Raw genomic sequence first — 20,067 nt, 5'->3', positions numbered from 1 at the left:
AGCTCTAAAGCCACCGGGCATCATTGCAACCGAGCAACACTCACACCTTTCACGTTTACATTGGCTTCATTTTCTTGCAGTGAGCAAACAGAAGAATGGTTCAAAGGCTGTAGATTTTAATAAAAATTTTGGAGATTAATGATGGATGGAAGCTTTTTAAAATTCACGAGTTAGTTATAACTATGTACTTATGTATTATATTTTTTAATTTGTCAATTAATTTACTTAAATGTTATGAAATGTAGATGCCAGTATTCCAAAACATGGAAGAATCAGTGCTGAAACAAATTTGTAGCAATTTTCGGCCCATGAAGTATTCTGACGGACAGAACATAATTGCAAGGGGTGACCCAATGCAAGTATTGTTCATTGTGGCTGGATATATATCCGATCAAAGTTTTAATGAAAAAAAGCGAGGAGAATTCTATGGAGAAGAACTTCTGGATTGGCCATTCTCGATCTCTTTCCCTCGCAGAGTACCTACAGCAGCTGAGTCTCCTTATGCAGTATCTGAATGTACTGAAGTCCTTGTTCTGACGGCGGTGAACATGGAGAGTGTAGCCACTAAATTCCGCAAGCATTTCATCAAAAATTACGGCAGACTCGTGCAGAATTTGGTTAATTATGCTAGCCACGTCGTCACAATGCCGGGGCCATCTTCTGAGGCAGTCGTACGATTCTTTACTGAAGAAGAAATTAAGGAGGCCACAAGAAACTACAGTTGTCCTAACTATAAAAATGAAGGCGGCTACGGAATAGTTTACGAAGCAGCATTACATGAAACAGCTGTCGCCATAAAAACGTGCACCGGTGGTAACCGGTTCATCCAGAGTCAACAATTGGTTCATGAGGCATTTGTTCTTTCTCAAATCAGACACAAAAATGTGGTGAGGCTGTTAGGTTGTTGTTTAGAGACAAAATGGCCTATAATGGTTTATGACCGCACCTCTGCTAGGACTCTTTACGAGCTCATTCACATGAATAGACCGAAACTCTTGCTGCAATCGCGAATGAAGATAGCAGCGGAAACTGCAGGAGCTCTAAAATACTTGCACTCCAGGTCAGTCATACACCAAGATGTGAAGACAGCGAATATATTAATAGATCATATAACTCAAATTGCAAAAGTTTCCGGTTTTGGAGCTTCACGGTTGCTTCATGAAGATAAAGGTGAAATGGAATATGTACGACCAACTTTGTCAGAGACACGGCTTGATGATGGTGATAACAGTGAAACGGAAGATGAAGTATCAACTTCGCCAGAGCTATTTTGGGATGAAGCAACACCTATCCCAGAGCCATGGGGGGAATATGGAGAATCAAATTTGCCAGAGCCATCGGGGGAAGCTGAAGTATCAACTTTGCCAAGGACATGGGGATACTTAGACCCCGAGTATCTTGAATCACACGTGTTAACAGAGAAGAGTGACGTCTATAGCTTTGGAGTTGTTCTAGTGGAGCTACTAACAAGTCAAAAAGCAGTTTCTTCTAACGGGCCTGAGAGATTCCTAGCAAAAGCCTTTGTTCGTTCAGTGCAAGGGGGTCTCTTGGATCAAATTCTCGATGGTCAAGTGATCAAAGACAATTTTACTATAGCCGAAGAAGTGAGCAAGATTGCCGTGGCATGTTTGAGGCCAAGGGGGCAGGAAAGGCCTTCCATGAAAGATGTAGCTGCGAAGCTTGACACAGTAGTGCAAACTATTATGACCAGGGCAAACCCTTCTACGGTGGAGAATAATATATCTTCGGGTTCTGGAACTTCCGAGTGAAGTATTACTGAACCGACGCAGCTAGTTTCAGTTTGAGTGTGTCCTTGTGAAATAATTCATTAGTCGTGTAGTGAAGGTTGACAAGTAAGATGCGATCGGTAGCTTTGTGTAAACCATGGAATTTAGAATTAGTATCAAATATTTATATTTGCCCATTACATTTTATCTTTGCAGTTGCCCATTCGATTGTATATGTCCTAACAGTACCATCCTCGCAAACAGAAAACAGTAACGTCTATAGCTTCGGAGTTGTCTAGGAAATCCTAAATCAAGGGAGTGAGAAAGGAACTGTTTTTAATTGTACTTTAAAAAAGAAAAAGCTTATTCATATTGGTTCATACTAATTATGACTCTTAAAAAAAAAAGCTTATTCATATACAGAGTTTCACTGAAAATAGACATCAAAGTAAATAACTTGTACATGTGTCTGATCGCGTAAATAGTCTCCGACAATATTACCTCTCTCGAGTCTTCGATGGTTTTGCAAAACCAATATCGTCATCTATAGCAATCTGTTGTAGTCAACGTGTCGCAGTCGTTTCTTAGCCACGCAGAAGCAGATTTGAGTACACGAAGACGAAGTTCACCATTGAGGAGACCCCGAGCCATTTGCCTCCGAATAGAAAGTCTTTGGCATGCAATGGGAGAACTTATGGGTCCCAAAGACTATGCATACACTCAAGAAGCACAAAAAGGAGTTATTACATTTGTACAAGTCAGATGCAACATTATGTAAACCATAGAATGAGTATATTAAAACTTCACTCTTTCATATGTTTATTACTGCTTCCCAAGTTACAAAATTCCTCAATTTCATTAATATCTCAACCAAAATGGGTATGTTACAACATCTGATGTGCTTTAGAATTCCTGAGTTCACAAGAACTGTACTTGGTCTAGAAAGTTAGGCAAGTTCTGTAAACGGATGAGGTAAAAAGCTAGCATCTTTACCTTGATATATGCATCACTAGCCTCAGCTAAATGGGTTAATCCTGATAACATCTGATGTGCTTTAATCTCTCCGCTGCTGTTTTTTAAAGGACACGTCGAGCCAATCAACCAATGCATGCAAGTAAGGTAACATGAACAGAACACACCTTGAGGAGAGGTGCACGAGCAAATGCACGAAGTGACTCGAATTCCTTTCCCTTTTCCATACCAGACTTAACTTCCCTATGTCATCATATGATTATTGTAATCAGTAAAAGATTTTCATCACAAGATATCAAGTCATAACGCGGATAAACGGATTAATTAAACAAGACTGGAAATGGAACAAAAGAAACAGACCATCTGGTAACTTCACAGAGTACCACTAGATGCGGGCAATAAAGGGCATCATGTAGGCAAAGGAACAAAAATAGGGGAAAAAGAAAAAGGGAAATAAAAGAGATATATGCATCACTACCAACTTGATAGTGAAAGAATCCATTGAAGAGTAGAAACCATTGACATCATTACTGATTGGTCTGTGATGTCTCTTCAAAAGTTCCCACTTCATTCACGAAGGACATCATGATGAGGTATATTGCCCTGATCTGGACCTGAAAATAGACCACAGGCATCCCCAAACATTTACAGATTACATTATCAGAACCATCATCTGGCAAGAAATGACTTAGAACGCATATTCAGTATCTTACTAATTAACACTGAGTGACAGAATAATTAAGTGGCTTGAGTCTTCAAGAAAACTTACTGAACAAAGGATTACAAGAACTCAACTAAATGCAATTACTATGCTCCCAAGAAAGACATCCAACTTATCAAAAGAGGTTCTTAAGCAAGTGCTGGATCAAAAACATTCTTGTTTATCGAGTCAAGAGAGAATAGTTTTGTTACCAAAAACAAACTTCCAGTCAAAGTGTTAAATCAAAGTAAGAAGTGTGAACTAAGCTACTGAATGATCTTCTCAGCATAACAAAGCAATCATTGTGACTAAAGTAAACTGAAATCCAAGACCGACCTGGTCGTGAATGTTGCATGAAAGTGTAAACCCAAAGTCCAGCAGCAGGGTAGCATTTGAAAATTTTCCGTATCTTATCAGTACCTATACAATGACCAGCAAGGAATAAAATTTTTTGCTAATTCATTAAAAAAAATACATAAGAAATTAGCAGAAGGTCATTAAAATTTCAAACCCAATTGAGAGACATCTAGAACGAGTATTGAGTTATAATGTTAATGAGCCGTCTACAAGAACAAAAATTGATCAACTGTTTCAAAACAAAAAATGATATTCGAAAGGGTACGTGTAATTTTAAATGGGGGAAACAGGCCATCTTAATTAAGTAGCATCTAACATGTTCACCAGGAGCATAATTGCGGTCACCAATGACCTGCCCAGATAAATGACAGGGATGAAAAATCAAGGACATTGTTGAAGTGTATACCTGATAATATGTATAAATTTTAAAGGGAGCTCGTAACTGCAGAAATAAGTAGCATATGAGAATTGAATTTGTTGTGCACCCCAATAACTGAATGAATATAAAGCAATAAAAACATAGAAAAAAAAAAAATCAATTTCCATAAGAGTGCAGATTGAATAAGGAGAACATAAAATTCTTGTACTCCTATAACCAAATCAAGATGTGAGATAGACAATCAAAACGCAAAGAGAGAGGGAGTACCTCTGAGAAATGTTTGTTGTCATCACTCTATTAACTACATTGCAAAAGATGAAATTGGTACAGAGGAAGAGAAAGAATTGGTAGAGAGAAACAAGCAAGATTGTATTGATTGATTAGAGAAAATGTATACAACTGAACTTAAGAAAATGATAGCTATATGATCCCTTATATAGCCATATATCCCAATGATAGTAATACCCTTCTAACTATATTAACAAACTCAATCACTAGAATAATGTCATGTGGCATTTCTGTTATATCAGTTATTACTCCCCCCTCAAACTAAACTTGGAAGTATCCAAGTGAAGTTTGAACTCGCCAGGTATTTGAGATTGATTTAGAACTACAAGACCAGGATGTCTGCAATGCTTCAAGAACATTGGACTGTGCAATCCTTTTGTAAATATATCTGCAATTACGGTTATGAAGCTAAACACTGCAGAAACCGCATTGTCAACGCTGCACCTAAAACTATGAAGCAGATGAATCCTCCCCACATGAATCAAACTGATTACTTAGAGATTCATTAATATCCTCGGGGTCAGAGAAGAACTTCTTTCTCTTACTGCTGCTGCATTCACCATTCTCTGTTTCTTCTGTAGGACTGGATGAAAGAAGCAACTTTACATCATCAAGTAACCCTTTTCTACCAAAATCAATATTGTAGCTGAAGGTAACGACAACAAAGTCATGCTCAGAAACCTTGAGTAAGCTGTTGCTAGTTGTCATTTTCCCCAACCATTCATATTCTACTAATACAATTTGGCACCTCATCCTTCTCAAGAAACCTTGCAGCAATTTATCCAAAGCCACTTCTATGTCAGTAATTTTGTCCCTAAACAGAATATAAGGGATCGCCACAGAGGAATTCGCTCCATCAGAATGCTCATTACATTCATGACCATCAACCCCAAAATTCCCATTGCCATTAGATATCAAATTTTCCCCATATTTGACAACAGCAAGATTGTTTTCACTGTCATGAGACTCCAAAATCTTACGTTTATTGCCATTTGGAATCACCAACTGCTTATCAATCTCATTTGTCATTGTGAAGATTACCCTTCAAGTGATCAAACAATTGAATGTTCATTCCCACATCTTTTCCACTTTTGAGGCTGATGCTGCAAACAAGAAAGCACCCACGAAACCTATCACCAAACCTTCTAGCTTTCCCAAAACCCTGAATCAAACAAGTGCATCCCATGACACCTTTGTAACTACTGACCAAAAGATTACTGAGAGCTTTTGCAGCTTCTTGAAGAGTTGAGACATAAACCAAAACCTCTACTTACTCCATTATCATCACACAAGACTACAACTTTAGCCATTGGTGAAGCCACGATGAAAGACACAAGTGTAATCCAGAAATCATAACAGATAAATTCTTCCAGGCAGCAAGAGAATGACACTCTTGACACAAATGCTACGGCAATAAGAGAATGACACTCTTGACAAATTCTAAAGCAACAAGAGAATGATACTCTTGACAAATTCTGTGGAATCAAAGAAAGAATGATACTTTCTTAACCATCAAGAAAGAATGACACTTTCTTGAAATCCTGAAATCTTGTAATCCAACCAAATCACTAAATGAAACAGTAGTTTATCTTTAGACGATTCATCCAAAAAACATCAAAACAACTTGACAAACATGTGTCTTCACCAATTTCACAAAACAACTTGAGCTGTGCATTTCTTCAAACATGTGGACTGCACAAAGTTGAGAAATTTTCTCCATATCAGAGAACACAACATGGATCAAAGTGGCAGATATAGAGCACAAAGAGCTGATATGCGAACGACACCAAGAAAAGACCATAATCTGAATAACCATCAACACAAAATTATCTTGGCAAATAATCAAGAAACTATATTTCATCATTCTTCAACTAATGTCAATGGCCTTCACAATTAATCATGTATAAAATCTCACACTTTATCTTCTGCGGCAATTCCACAAACACCATATATGCATAAAGAAGATGACAAATACAAGAAACAACCTAACATAGTCCAAGATCCCACTTTCCAATTAGCAACACATAAGAGAAATTCCGAGACGATCGAGTCGAGCAACTAAACAGAACACAAATTCTGAGGAAAACCCACATTCCAGCAAACAAGAATCACAAGATTCTGATGACGCACCACCAACTCATGAGAATACACCGGCTTCCAGGGTAGGAGAAAACTCAGGGGAAAGAAAATTTGATTTCGAGGATGTAAGAGCAGCACTTGATGAGACTATTCAGAGCAGCACTTGATGAGACTATTCCGGTTTTTGTTGGACAACAAGCACAAGTAGACCCACCGAGAATCAACTTCAATGCATCTGGTTCAGGTGAAGCGAGTGAAGCAGAAGCACCAAAGCTTATGAAACCCAGAAACCCAATGAACAAGAACAAGAACCCCAAAAACAAAACAACCCAGAAGTAATAGAACGATCACGGAAGCACCCAGAAATTTATTGGAACGTCTAATGAAAATTTGGAAAGAAACTAAAGCTAGAAACAGATGAAAAATAATAGGAAGTTGAACCACCAAAATTCATGGCGTGAGTTTGGTGGATGTGATACCATATTAACTACATTGCAAAAGATGAAATTGGTACAGAGAAAGAGAAAGAATTGGTAGAGAGAAACAAGAAAGATTGTATTGATTGATTAGAGAAAATGTATTCAACTAAACTTAAGAAAATGATAGTTATACAATCATTTATATAACCATATATCCTAATAACAGTAATACCCTACTAACTATATTAACAAACTCAATCACTAAAATAATGCCATGTGGCATTTCTATTATATCATTTTTTAACACAAGTGATTCTGAAGTCTCATAAAATCAGCAAATGGGATCTATAACATAATTAAACAGGAAAACATTAAAGTTGCATCATAAAATCAGCAAATGGGATAACCCTTCATGCTTCCCGATGCTCGAGAAGTAACTGCAAAATCTACCTTGAACAAGTGAGAATAAGTTTAATAGATCTTTAAGAGATGCAACTGCTGCAACTAATCATATCTAGAATAGTTTTATATCCAGCAGGTCATATAAAGTCAGAATTAATAGGTATAAATAACTAATTAAAAAACATATGAAATCGGACGCCATTTAAAATCTACAACACTTCTGGCATTCATTCAATTTTTTTTTTTTAAATTGGAATTAAGTACGACTTAATCAAATAATTCAGACAGATTAGAACATGAAAATGCTTAAATATGTAGAAGCTTACCTAAGGCATATGCATACATGAAATCCTAATAGGTGATACTTTTGGAGATTTCAGGAAGTTCTTGAGAACCTGAAAATATGTCGTAACAATAATCAGCATCTAGAAGTTAATAACAAAGAAGTGATTAACAATTGCATATCTCAAGTAAGTATTGACTTGATTAAGTTTCAAAAGTAATTAAGCTGACATCTCGCCCCACTATTCCAAATTCTGAAGAATTTGTGCCACATTATTCTCGTTGTATTTGATTGTTTACTCTGGTTGATTAATTTTGCCTGAACATTCAAGATAATGAGAGAATGAGTTACATGCCAATAACAGTTTAAACCCCCGAATAGAGATGATGATATTAAATTTAAAACATATACACGGTAGAGGTTCACGCATGAATGTCCCAAAACCATTTACCAGAGAATACCATATACCACTATTCGACTCCCAACAACAACATTCAAGTTTTGCATGCGAATCTGGCTCTATATCGAGGAGTTCCATAAGCCCAGCTCCCGGTGGGTTTTTCCGACGAAGATCCAAGTTTTCTCCGGCCGATTTCAGGCCTTTCCGACCGTTTTTGGATCCGGAAAAGGTGGTATTCATACTCTACACCCTCAAATTAGCTTAGGTTGTGAATTTGGTGTAAAATGGCATGGGTTAGGAAGCTAATCGGAATCTCTATGTTTTTGCAAGGAACCAGAACTTTTCGATGCTCGAAAGCTCCACTGGAATGTCATCGCTCTTCTGCCATGTTTCTGCTTTGATCTCTGATCTTTCTGCAATTGTTTTGGTTTTTGGTTTTGTGGATTTGCTGCTTTATCTGTGTTGATCAATTTGAGATCCCCATTTTGTTTTAATATTCTATACGTTTAGAGGAATCTTGATTTGTAAAATTCTTATCACGATTTTGTGTTTCCTCTTCAAATTGAATACTCTTTCTATAGTTATTCCATGTTTGGGGTAATTTTACCATAATAGCCCCAACTATCATAGGATCCGAAATAACTATTTTAAGTTCACGAAGCTTTGAGACCAAGACCGATAATTCATGAACTTGGTCTAGGATGTGTTTGTTATCAAACATAGTGAACTCATAATATTTGAACATTAAAAAAATCTATCGGTACCTCTTTTTTCCGTTGTGTAATTGTGTTCAAGTGCTTCCCAACTTTCCTTTGGAGATTGAATGTGTGCGTACATGTCATATAAGCGATCAGATAATGTGCCCAAGATGTGTCCTTGACATACCAATTCATCTTCTTCATGCTTCTTTCGATCGACAGCTATTTTGTTCGTGTCTTTGTCACTTGGTTCACGAATAGGCTCCAATTTCGAGTCCAACACATATATGACATTTAGAACAGTAAACATGAAACGCATCTTGTCCTTCCATTAGATGAAGTTTTATCCACCAAATTTGTTATTGTGGAATAACAAATATACTACGAATCATACATTGCAATAATAGAGGAGCCTAGACACAAAAGAATGACGAAAGAGAAGATGCAACGAAATATAGATTGGCTTATGCCTGGAAATGGGATTCCTGAAAAGTTGAATCAGAAAATACAGCCGTGGATTATGAAAACGGTTGAAGAATAAATTCAAAATCGCATGTGTGCTTTTTGGGATTTGCTCCCTCTTGATTGGGATAAGCTCGTTTCTCGTCTTCCGTTGGATAAACAACAAGTTATCAAAAGTTACATGCCATTGACTAAGTTGACTAAGTTGAAGGAGGTGAAGTTTCATGAGTTAAGTATAACTATACAGTTATGTATTATTATTTTTAATTTGTCAGTTAATCTACTTAAATGTTATGAAATGTAGATCCCAACAATCCAAATACAAAAACATGGAAGAATCAGTGTTGAAAGAACTTTGTCGCCTTCTACGGCCCATGAAGTATTATCGTAACAATGCCATTATTGAAAAGAGTGACCCAATGCAAATGTTGTTGATTGTGGAAGGAAGAATAGGCTATGGAGGTTGCGTAAAAGGCGCAGGAGAAATCTATGGAGAAGAACTTCTGGTTTGGCCATCCTTGACCTCTTTCCCTGACAGAGTACCTACAACAGCTGAGTCTCTTTTCGTAATTACGGATGTTGTTGAAGTCCTTGTTCTGACGGCCAACGACATGAAGAGTGTAGCCACTGAATTCCGAAAGCATTTCATAAAAATTTACGGCAGACTCGTGCAGAATTTGAGTAAAAGGACATTCTTAAGATGCTTTACTGAAAGGGAAGTTGAGGAGGCCATAAGAAACTACACTTATCATTACTATAACAACGAACGCTACGGAACAGTTTACCACACAAAATTAGATGGAAGAGGTATCGCCATAAAAAAGTGCAACAGTGTTAAAGGTGACCCGTTCATCCAGAGTCAACATCTGGTTCCTGAGGCATTTGTTCATTCTCAAATCGAACACAAAAATGTGGTGAGACTGTTTGGTTGTTGTTTAGAGACAAGATGGCCCGTAATGGTTTACGTCCCCACCAATGCTTTGACTCTTCTCGAGCACTTTCACATAAACAACCCTAAACTCTCGTTTGAATCACGAATGAAGATAGCAGCAGAAACTGCAGGAGCTCTAGCATACTTGCACTCCAGGTTAGTAATACACTGAGATGTGAAGGCAGCGAATATATGCATAAATGATACAACTCACACTGCAAAAGTTTTCGGTTTTGGAGCTTCACGATTGCTTGATGAAGATGAAGGTGAAATGGAAGATGAAGTATCAACTCTACTAGGGATATCCCAATACTTAGACCCCGAGTATCTTAAATCGCACGTGCTAACAAAGAAGAGTGATGTGTATAGCTTTGGAGTTGTTCTAGTGGAGCTACTAACAAATCAAGAGGCATTTTCTACTGACGGGCTTGACAGATCCCTAGCAAACTAGTTTGTTTGGTCAATGCAAGAGGATCGCTTGGGCCAAATGCTCGATGGTGAAGTAACCAAAGACGAGTTTAGTTTTCGGATAGCCAAAAAAGTGAGCGAGCTTGCCGTGAAATGTTTGAGGCCATGTGGGGAGGAAAGGCCTTCCATGGAAGAATTAGCCGCGGAGATTAAGGGAGTAGCGCAAACTATCAGAAACCGTTAAAAAGCATAGAAACTTCAGCATTTCTCGGAGGAGTTTAGCCTTCTGCGGTGGAGGACGATAATATATCTTGGGTGAACCGACGTATCGATGAACCGATGCAGCTGATTTCAGTTTGAATTTGTGCTTGTGAAATAATTCATTAGTCGTGTAATGCTGGTCGACAAGCAAGATGAATTTGGAATTAGTATCAAATATTATAACTTTTATATATGTATTTGCCCATTTAATTTTTTATTACTTGTTCAAGTTTGCATTGCAACTTCAAAAAACATAGATCATACTGTTGAATTTATCTATTGCCCGCTCCCCTCCACAACCCCCCCCCCCCCCCCCCCCCCAAAAAAAAAACCCCCAAAAACCACCCCCTACACAAAAAAAATAAATAAATAAATAAAATAAAACCAAAGACAAAAATTCGTAATCTCTATAAAATGATGGCCAAAATTCATAAGCAAGGAATGAATCCCTAAATGCCAAAGCAAGGTGATGGCCCTAGTTTTTTTTTTTTTTTTTTTTTTTTTTTCATTGTACTTAAAATTTACCGTGTCAAACAACAAACCGGTAGCTGAAAAGAAGAAAAACACTAATAAAAATAGTACTATTTCAACTGTCACAACCCGAAACCAAGGTCGGCCAAAAACTTGAATTCTGGAATGCGAGTTAAAAAGTAAAAGTAAAACGAAAACCTAAACTTCTTTTATAAAATAATCTGAAAATCTTTATAGGGTGTACAAAAATAAAGAAAAATTCTTAGATCTCTCGTCTAACACAACCCCAGCTCGTCCAACCCTTGTCTTACCAAATAATTCATCTAAAAAATAGAAAGGTGAAGGGTGAGCAATAACCACCGTTGCCCGGTGCGTAGAATATGTAATATGTCAATCAAGCGTGCTGCTATTTTACACAGACTATAAAATATGAGAATAATATCAAAGTTTTAGCCAGGTAATTTTATATCATTCATCCCTTCACATGTTAGTTATTCTTCATAATATGCAGCTCACTGACCCCTATATTGGCCATTCTGCACTAATGTCCCTGTGTGCCATACATTTATCTCTTAGATAACCCAACATTGAAGTTCTCATGCTCAATGAATATTTCCAAATAATCCACATATCACCATATATTATAACTTTGAAAGCATTCACCAAATCCGACATGCTTGACTTGAAATAGAGTAAAATCACATGATAACTCATGATTTTCAGTTATTAGAAAATAGGAATATTTTTAAGTTTTTAACACATTACATAAACCACTCACCTCGATTAATAACTATAACCATGGCAAGACAAGCCTACTAACATCTGCACACAACTCAAACCCTAGCTCTCTCTCTCTCTCTCTCTCTTATTTCTTTTCAACTTTTTTCCAACGTAAAGCTGGACAACTACTCTCATTTCCTTGGTAATCGTAAAGTGTGGCAGCTGCACCTATTTATAGTTCACTAGGCCGGTTAAACTTAGTGACCGAGTAAGAAATTAGTAATAAAAATAATTGGGACCGGCAACATAAGATAAACTTACACAGGCGGATTTATAAAAAAATGTGGACTATATTATAGAAATTTACTCCTATAACCTCATTCACTTGAGAAAGCATTCACACAGAAAGCCAAATTCACCCAGCAAAAATGTGTCTTCTACTTTTAGTTGTACCCTGAAATCCCACATTCCCACTCCAAATGTCTAAGAGCCAGTTTGGTAGGTTTTCCTTCATGTTAGCCTAATCTTATGGGCTCCTAGTTTCCCAGAATCCCCGTTTCTCACGTACAGTTTCATATGAATCCATAACTTGTACCTGTGTCTGATCGTGTAAATAATCTATGATGATATTACCTCTCTCGAGTCTTTGGTGGTATTGCAAAACCAATATCATCATCTATGGCAGTCTGTTGTAGTCAAAGTGTCGCAGTAATTTCTTAGCCACGCAAAAGCAGATTTGAGAATACGAAGTTCACCATTGAGGAGATCCCAAGCCATTTGCCTGTGGATAGAAAGTCTTTCGCATGTAACTGGAGAACTTACAGGTCCCAAAGGCTATGCACACACTCAATAAGCACAAAAAGGAGTTGCCACATTTGTAGTCAGATGCAACATTATGTAAACCATAGAAATGATTATTTTTAAATTCTACTCTCTTCATATGTTTATTACTGCTTCCCAAATGCCTAAGATTTCTCCAGTTATAAAATTCCTCAACTTCATTAATATCTCAACCAAAATGAGATGTTACAACACATCAACTGATTCAATCTGCATATGCTCAAGAATTCCTTCATTCAAAAGAACCGTAATTGGTGTATGCTCTCATGAATTAATGCATTACCATAGAAAATAATGAACTCTTGTTTAACTTAGCTTAGACAAGTTCTGTAAACGAAGGGGGTAAAAAGTTAGCATCTTTACCTTGATAGATGCATCACAATCCTCAGCTAATTGGGTTAATTTTGATAACATCTGATGTGCTTCAATCTCTCTGCTGCTGTTTGTTAAAGGACGTCGAGCCAATCGACCATCATGTTCTGCAGCTTCCTTGGCCAGGTCACTAAGTTCTGAATATTAAGAAACAATCAATAAACTATTTTCAGATGAGTCATAAGGTTAAATGAGCTCAGAAACACACCTTGAGGAGAGGCACAACATAGAACACGACCAAATGCACGAAGTAACTAAGGAATTCCTTTCCCTTTTCCACTACCAGACATAACTTCCCTATGTCATCATACGATTATTGTAATCAGTAAAAGATTTTCATCACAAGATATCAAGTCATCACGCGGATACATGCATTAATTAAACAAGACTGGATAAAGGCCATCATGTAGGCAAAGGAACAAAAATAGGGAAAAAAGAAAAAAGGAAATAAAGGAGATATAGTGCATCACTACCAACTTGATAATGAAAGAATCCGTTGAAGAGTCGAAACCATTGACATCAGTACTGATTGGTCCGTAATGTCTCTTCAAAAGTTCCCACTTCATTTCACGAGGGACGTCATGATGAGGTATATTGACATGGATCTTGACCTGAAAATAGACCAAAGGCATCCGTAACATTTACAGATTACATATAACAAAACCATCATTGGAAAGAAATGATGTAGAACGTGTATTCAGTATCTTACTAATTAACACTGGGTGACAGATAATTAAGTGGCTTGAGTCTTCAAGTACACTCACTGAACAAAGAGATTATAAATACTCAACTAATTGCAATTACTATGCTCCCATGAATGACATCCGATTTATCAAAGAGGTTTTTAAGCAAGTGCTAGATCAAAAGTAGTCTTGTTCATCAAGTCAAAGAGAGAATAGTCTTGTTACCAAAACAAACTTCTAGTCAAAGTGTTAAATCAAAGTAAGAAGTGTGAATCAAGCTACAGAAACATTTTCCCAACATAACAAAGCGATCATTGTGACTATAGTAAACTGAAATCCAAGACTGACCTGGTCATGGATGTTGTATGAAAGTGTAAACCCAAAGTCCAGCAGCAGGGGTAGCATTTGAAATTTTCCATTTCGTATCAGTACCTGTACAAATATACAAATTGAAGTCCAGAGTTACAACTTTAAACAACCACTTCTGCAACATAAACATAGTCCCGAACTGTTCCAGGGGATGTTTCCATGTACCATCCATTCATACTAATAATAGGAAACCCCAAACTTCCAGTAATTTCTAAACATTAATTCCACAGCATATCTCAAGCAATATTGTGCTTTTTACTCTAACATAGACCCTGTGTGCAGGTGTTGTGATCCGTTATCAGTTAACAAACAATGATCACTGAGGAATAAAAAGTTTTACTAATTCTTAAAAAATAAAAAATAAAAATAAAAAAGATAAGAAATTAACAGAAGGTCATGAAAATTTCAAACCCAACAAGAGACATCTAAAACAAAAATTGATGAAATGTTTCAAAACAAAAAAGAAAATTCCAAAGGGTTCCTGTAATCCTAAATAGGGGAAACCAGCCATCTTAATTAAGTAGCATCTAACCTGTTCACCAGGAGCATAATTGCGGGCAGCAATGACCTGCCTGGATAAATAACAGGCATGAAAAATCAAGAACATTGTTCACACATATAGCTGATATGTATAAATTTTAAAGGGATTTCTAACTGCAGATATAAGTAGCATATGAGAAATGTATTCGTTTTGCATCCCAATAACTGAACTAATATAAAGCAATAAAAACATAAAAAAGAATCAATTTCGATAAGAGTGTAGACTGAATAAGGAGAATATAAAATTCTTGTACTATAACCAAATCAAGATGTGAGATAGAGAATCAAAACGCAGAGAGAGAGCGAGAGTACCTCTGAGAAATGTTTGTCGTCGTCACTCAACACAATTAATTCTGAAGTGCCGTCATGATTCAAAAATCAGCAAATGGGATCTATAAAATAAATTGAAAATCTAACATTCAAAAGTAAAGAGGAAAAAAGTGAACTTCCATTATAAAGTTCATAACACTATTTACAACGGAATCTTTATAAATGTGTTACCAGGGAATAACCCTTCGTGCTTCCCCGTGCTAGAGAAGTAACTGAGAAATCCACCGCAAACCAGTGGGAATAAGTTGTATAGATCTTTAAGAGATGCAACTGCTGCAACTAATAATACCTAGAATAGTTTCGTATCCAGCGATCATATAAAATTGGAACGAATAGGTATATAGGTAAATGGAGATATAACTAATTAAACTATATGAAATTGGATGCCATTGAAAATCTACACCGCTACTGGTATTCATTCAATTTATTCAAAAATTGGAATTAAGTACAATTGAAGCAAATTATTAGACAGATTAGGACATGAAAATGCTTTAAAATGTAGAAGGTTACCTAAAGCACATGCGTGCATGAAATCCTTATAGGTGATACTTTTGGACATTTCAGGGAAGTTCTTGAGAGCCTAAAAATATGTCGTAGCAATAATCAGAATCAAAAAGTTAATAACAAAGAAGTGATTAACAATCATCTCATATCTCAAGTAAGTATTGACTTGATTAAGTTTCAAAAGTTATTAAGTTGACGGGATGCCCCACTATTCCAAATTCTGAAGAATGTGTGCCACCAACAGCTGACGAGTTGCTCTGGTTGATTAATTTTGCCTAAACATTCAAGATAAAGGGACATTGAATTACATGCCGCCAACAGTTTAAATCCCAAAAAGAGATGATGATATTAAATTTAAAGCATATACACGGCAGAGGTTCTAGCATGGATGTCCCAAAACCATTAACCAGAGAATAAATTAATCAAGTTCATACCGTCCTAATTGCCAAAAATTCCTTTTCGATTTGAGATCTTTGATTAATTGTTTCCTGATATACAAAGCTTTGCCGAATCAGCTCCAACTCATCGTCACTCCAAAATATCTAAGAATATACAAACAACATCCAAGTCAAAAACACAGAATTCTTGCCATTCAAGAAATGTATACAAACAAACAAATCAACTACATGTAAGGATCAGTTAAATTCTTGTTCAACCCAAATTATCTCTAGGAATATCATCACGCTCACCGTGCAATGCATCTCCTCCGGGCGAGGAAGCCGGCAAATGTAAGGGGCCCACCCGGAATCCTGGATAAACAAAAACCTCAAACTCCCCAGAAAGTCTTTCCACAACACAGTAAATTAAACTGGTACGTTGCCCATTCTCTGCTCAAACAAAACGACAGTGGCAAGCTTTGCAGCATCGCCAACTCCATCACTCAACAAATCTTTCAGTACTGGAACGAGATTATCCGGAGCTAGTTGCTGCAATTATAAACCAAAACAAAACCTCTTAAATAATAAATTAACAATTTAAACAGTGATTTATAGTGTGATTGAAGTCTTATACAATTTGGAATTAAGATTTACCACGCTGTACGGAACCTTCAAAACGCAGTCTCCAGCTGTTATGCTCTTTGAAGCAAACAGAGACGTTCCGTACGCCGATTTCCCAATTGAAAGCGCCGACGAAATCGGGCGCCGTCCTTCCGCTCCAGCCACGGCAAGAAGTCGTTGGATTCGTCGACCTGGTAGAGAATGATGAATTGTTAGCAGGAATTTGAAATGTTTCGGTTGTTTCCGAGAATGTGAAATTCTCGGTTTGGCTTTTGGGAGACCTTGGGTTGGGACAAGGAGTGGAAGTTGAGCTTGATACTTGGAGTGTAGGAGAGGCTGAGATGTTGACGGCGGAGGCGCCATTGGATTTTTCGCGCTCTCAGTAGCATTCCGGTGCGGGAATGGGACGTCGTCGTTGGGTATTGAAAAATTTTTTTTTTTTTTTTTTTTTTTTTTTTTGGTTTCCAAGGTGTCCCCGGGCAAAACCCAAGACTAATCTTCGAGGTACGGTCGAGCACATATGCGGGACCTCTGGTCCTCTTCCATTCTGACCAACCTTGATTGGTAAAACACAAACAATTATTCGCAAACCCCAAAAAGCTTTCATAACCCTTGCATCAACCGACAAAATAAAAGTAGCTGCACGGTTTTTCAGAGTTCCATCACGTGTTGGGACATCACCAACTCAAATTTAAAACCCCAAAAAACTTTCACAACCTTGCATCAACCGACAAAAGAAAAGTAGCTGCACAGTATTTCAGAGTCCCATCACGTGTTGGGACCTCACCCAACTCAAATTTAACATTGCCGTCAGCCCATTTGACAATTAACAGTCCCTATGCAGAAAATTAGAAGTAAAGAAGATTATCATTAGTTCTATGTAATTTTTGTAATTTTTTTTTTTGTAAAATGATATATTGTAAACTAAAAGAAGAAAAGAGTTCGGTTAAGCTACACAATAGATAATCTAATTTAATATCGAATTCATTATCTTCGAGATTCGAACTTAAGATCCCTTGATTACAAATAAAGAAAAATATCATCAGATCGTAATATTGAATAACAGTGGCTCTTGCAATTTTAAATATTAACAATTTAAATAAACAAATGAAAAATTCTTTTAAGTTCCTAATCCAACAATCCCGAAAAGGGATCAACTTCGGATCTCTTTCATCAAATTCACATAATCAATCAATCCGGATCATTGAAATTTGATGTAACGATTACAAACAGAAAATCCTTTTAAAAATTATAATAACTTTAACTCTTAGATTAAATTTCAAAAATCTAAATTAGGTGATTAGATAGATTTGGTAGAACGGATCCGGATAGAATCCCTTTCGCAACAACACTGACAATGTCTATGTATCTGCTAAAGTTGCCATTATCAAGGATACCACGAAAGACAGATTGAAGCTTTGGTGGAAGTTCTTAAAAGCCCGAAGACATAAACTTAAAAGGATGTGATATTCGCACACAGTTTTTTAACTTTTTTGATTAATTTCTATAATTTGATATTCTTTAATTAATTTGATTGGACAGTCAGAAATTAAGAATGTGTGTAAGAAGTATAAAAAAGTGTGAGAATAGCACACTCCAAACTTGGAATAGGATCCTCTTTGGATTTTCTTTGTGGGAATTTAGAGGATCAATCAATCGTGTCCGTTCATGATAGATCACGGGGTTAAAAATCATTTTAAATTCTCAATTAAATATAAATATAAATAATATCTAACATAAACTGACCGCATAATATAATATGCAATAAAAAGATTTGATTGATTGATTCTTGAATTCCGACAAAAAAATCCAAAGAGGACCCTTGTCCCCCAAACTTAAACTCAACTTAGTTGTCACGTGACTCATGTGAGCTTATTAACCCTCCCTTCCCTACACCACTGATGCCAGTCACCCGCCACTTGCTTATTTGTTGTCATTCCGAATTATGATTGCAAACCATGTTTATGAGCAACCTTTATTTAATTGTTGATTGAAAATGTTTATTAGCCACTTGCTGACATGGTCCTTAGTTCACTTGCTGACGTAGGTCTTTGTTCAGGCCCTTTGTTTACAGGGATTCCAATTTTTATATATATATATATATATATATATATATAATGATGTTAAGGAGTTTAAATTTAAAAATAAAATTTTAAAAATTAAAGAATATGAAAGTTGATGATTAGTTTATTGTTTAAACATTGATAAATGTGTTCATTATTATTGATGACACATCATTTCGTTTGCAAAATTTGTTTCTAAATTTAGTCTTTCTAGCATTATCTTTTTTTATTATAAATGGAGACTAGTTGTGTGGCTCACTCCATATCTAACTTCAACATTCAACGCATCTATCTAATTGATTTATTGTAAGGATAGTCTGTGAATGAAGACTTAAAAAATAGACATAGTTCGACCGTTAAAATACGAAGTAGAGCTACCCCACAAATAGTCCAATTTTTTTGTAAATAAAAAAAAAATTAAAAATGGCTTTGGATAAAGGCTTTGGGTCTTTGTTTATGGTTATCAGTCGCTTGATGACGAGAGATTTTTTAGTATGTTCGGAACACAGACACAAACATCATATGTTATTAAATAAGTAGAGTAACACCTGAACTTATAAAATACATAAGAAAAATAAGTTATGAATAAACGTAGTTGGATGGAATGGACAAAGAAGATTGAAAATTAATCTAAAGGGGTTTCAATTTTTTTATTTATAAAATGGATATTAGTTGCGGGGCTCACTTCACATCGAATTTCAATATTCAAACCATCTATTTTTCAAATCGCACTTTATACATCATCCTTGCAAAATATTAGTTAAATCAAAAATATTTCTGGTATCTAATTGATTTTTTGTAGGGATGGTCTATGAATGAAGATCTGAAAAATAAACATGGTTCGAACCATTGAAGTTCGAAGTAGAGTGAGACTCACGATTAGTCCAAATTTTTATAAATAAAAAACAAAAAAAATGGAATCGCTTTGGATAAAGGCTCTGGGTCTTTGTTTAAGGTTATTAGTCGCTTGCTGACGAGATATTTTTTAGTGTGTTCAGAACACGGGCACAGACGCCTATTATTAAACAAGTGGAGAGACACTTGCTAATTAGGGCTTTTTTTGGGGTTTAATTTTTTGATCTTGTTCTTCTCACCAAGGAGGGAAATATATATTGTACAAGATTGATTTACAAGGAAAGAAACACCAAATAACTTTAGTTAAGATGTTCACTAATTGATCCTCTGACTTTACGAACGAGAATTGAATAATATTCTCATCCAACTTCTCCTTAATGAAGTGTATGTCAACTTCAATATTTGTGAATTTAGTCTAAAAAATTCAAATTAAATAACATCTTACTAATAAGATATAAGAAGTTAATTGATATTTAATTAATTAATTAATTATTTACAACCACATTATTTAATTTGTGAATTTAGTTTAAAAAAATTATTTTCTCTAGTATTACAT

General features: G+C 36.1%; 1 protein-coding gene and 1 long non-coding RNA gene across 2 annotated transcripts; both read right to left on the bottom strand.

Annotated features, from left to right (window-relative positions):
* Positions 1-2,267: 2,267 nt before the first annotated feature.
* Positions 2,268-4,147, bottom strand: LOC137719720 (uncharacterized). The gene is made up of 5 exons (XM_068458756.1): positions 4,073-4,147; positions 3,736-3,819; positions 3,231-3,313; positions 2,867-2,942; positions 2,268-2,435 (listed from the first exon to the last, which is right to left on the bottom strand). The coding sequence occupies exons 1-5, from the start codon at positions 4,145-4,147 to the stop codon at positions 2,268-2,270; spliced, it is 486 nt and encodes a 161-aa protein (XP_068314857.1).
* Positions 4,148-12,096: 7,949 nt separating this feature from the next.
* Positions 12,097-13,768, bottom strand: LOC137721124 (uncharacterized). Its single transcript, XR_011066606.1, has 4 exons — positions 13,643-13,768; positions 13,378-13,466; positions 13,161-13,306; positions 12,097-12,791 (listed from the first exon to the last, which is right to left on the bottom strand). It is a non-coding gene; the product is annotated as an uncharacterized lncRNA (long non-coding RNA).
* Positions 13,769-20,067: the final 6,299 nt, after the last annotated feature.

Source organism: Pyrus communis, chromosome 16 (genome assembly GCF_963583255.1).
Source record: "Pyrus communis chromosome 16, drPyrComm1.1, whole genome shotgun sequence".
NCBI lineage: Eukaryota > Viridiplantae > Streptophyta > Magnoliopsida > Rosales > Rosaceae > Pyrus > Pyrus communis.
Note: the sequence above shows the minus strand (reverse complement) of the source record. Positions and strands in the feature narration are given on the sequence as shown.

Excerpts from the sequence above, each read along its gene's own strand:
- LOC137719720 (XM_068458756.1), bottom strand. The coding sequence starts at position 4,147 with ATGTCCTTGATTTTTCATCCCTGTCATTTATCTGGGCAGGTCATTGGT. Across the intron at positions 3,820-4,072 it reads ATTATGCTCCTGGTGAACAT|GTACTGATAAGATACGGAAA; the intron begins GTTAGATGCTAC and ends GTCATTGTATAG. Across the intron at positions 2,436-2,866 it reads CTCGTGCACCTCTCCTCAAG|TCTTTGGGACCCATAAGTTC; the intron begins GTGTGTTCTGTT and ends GTGTATGCATAG.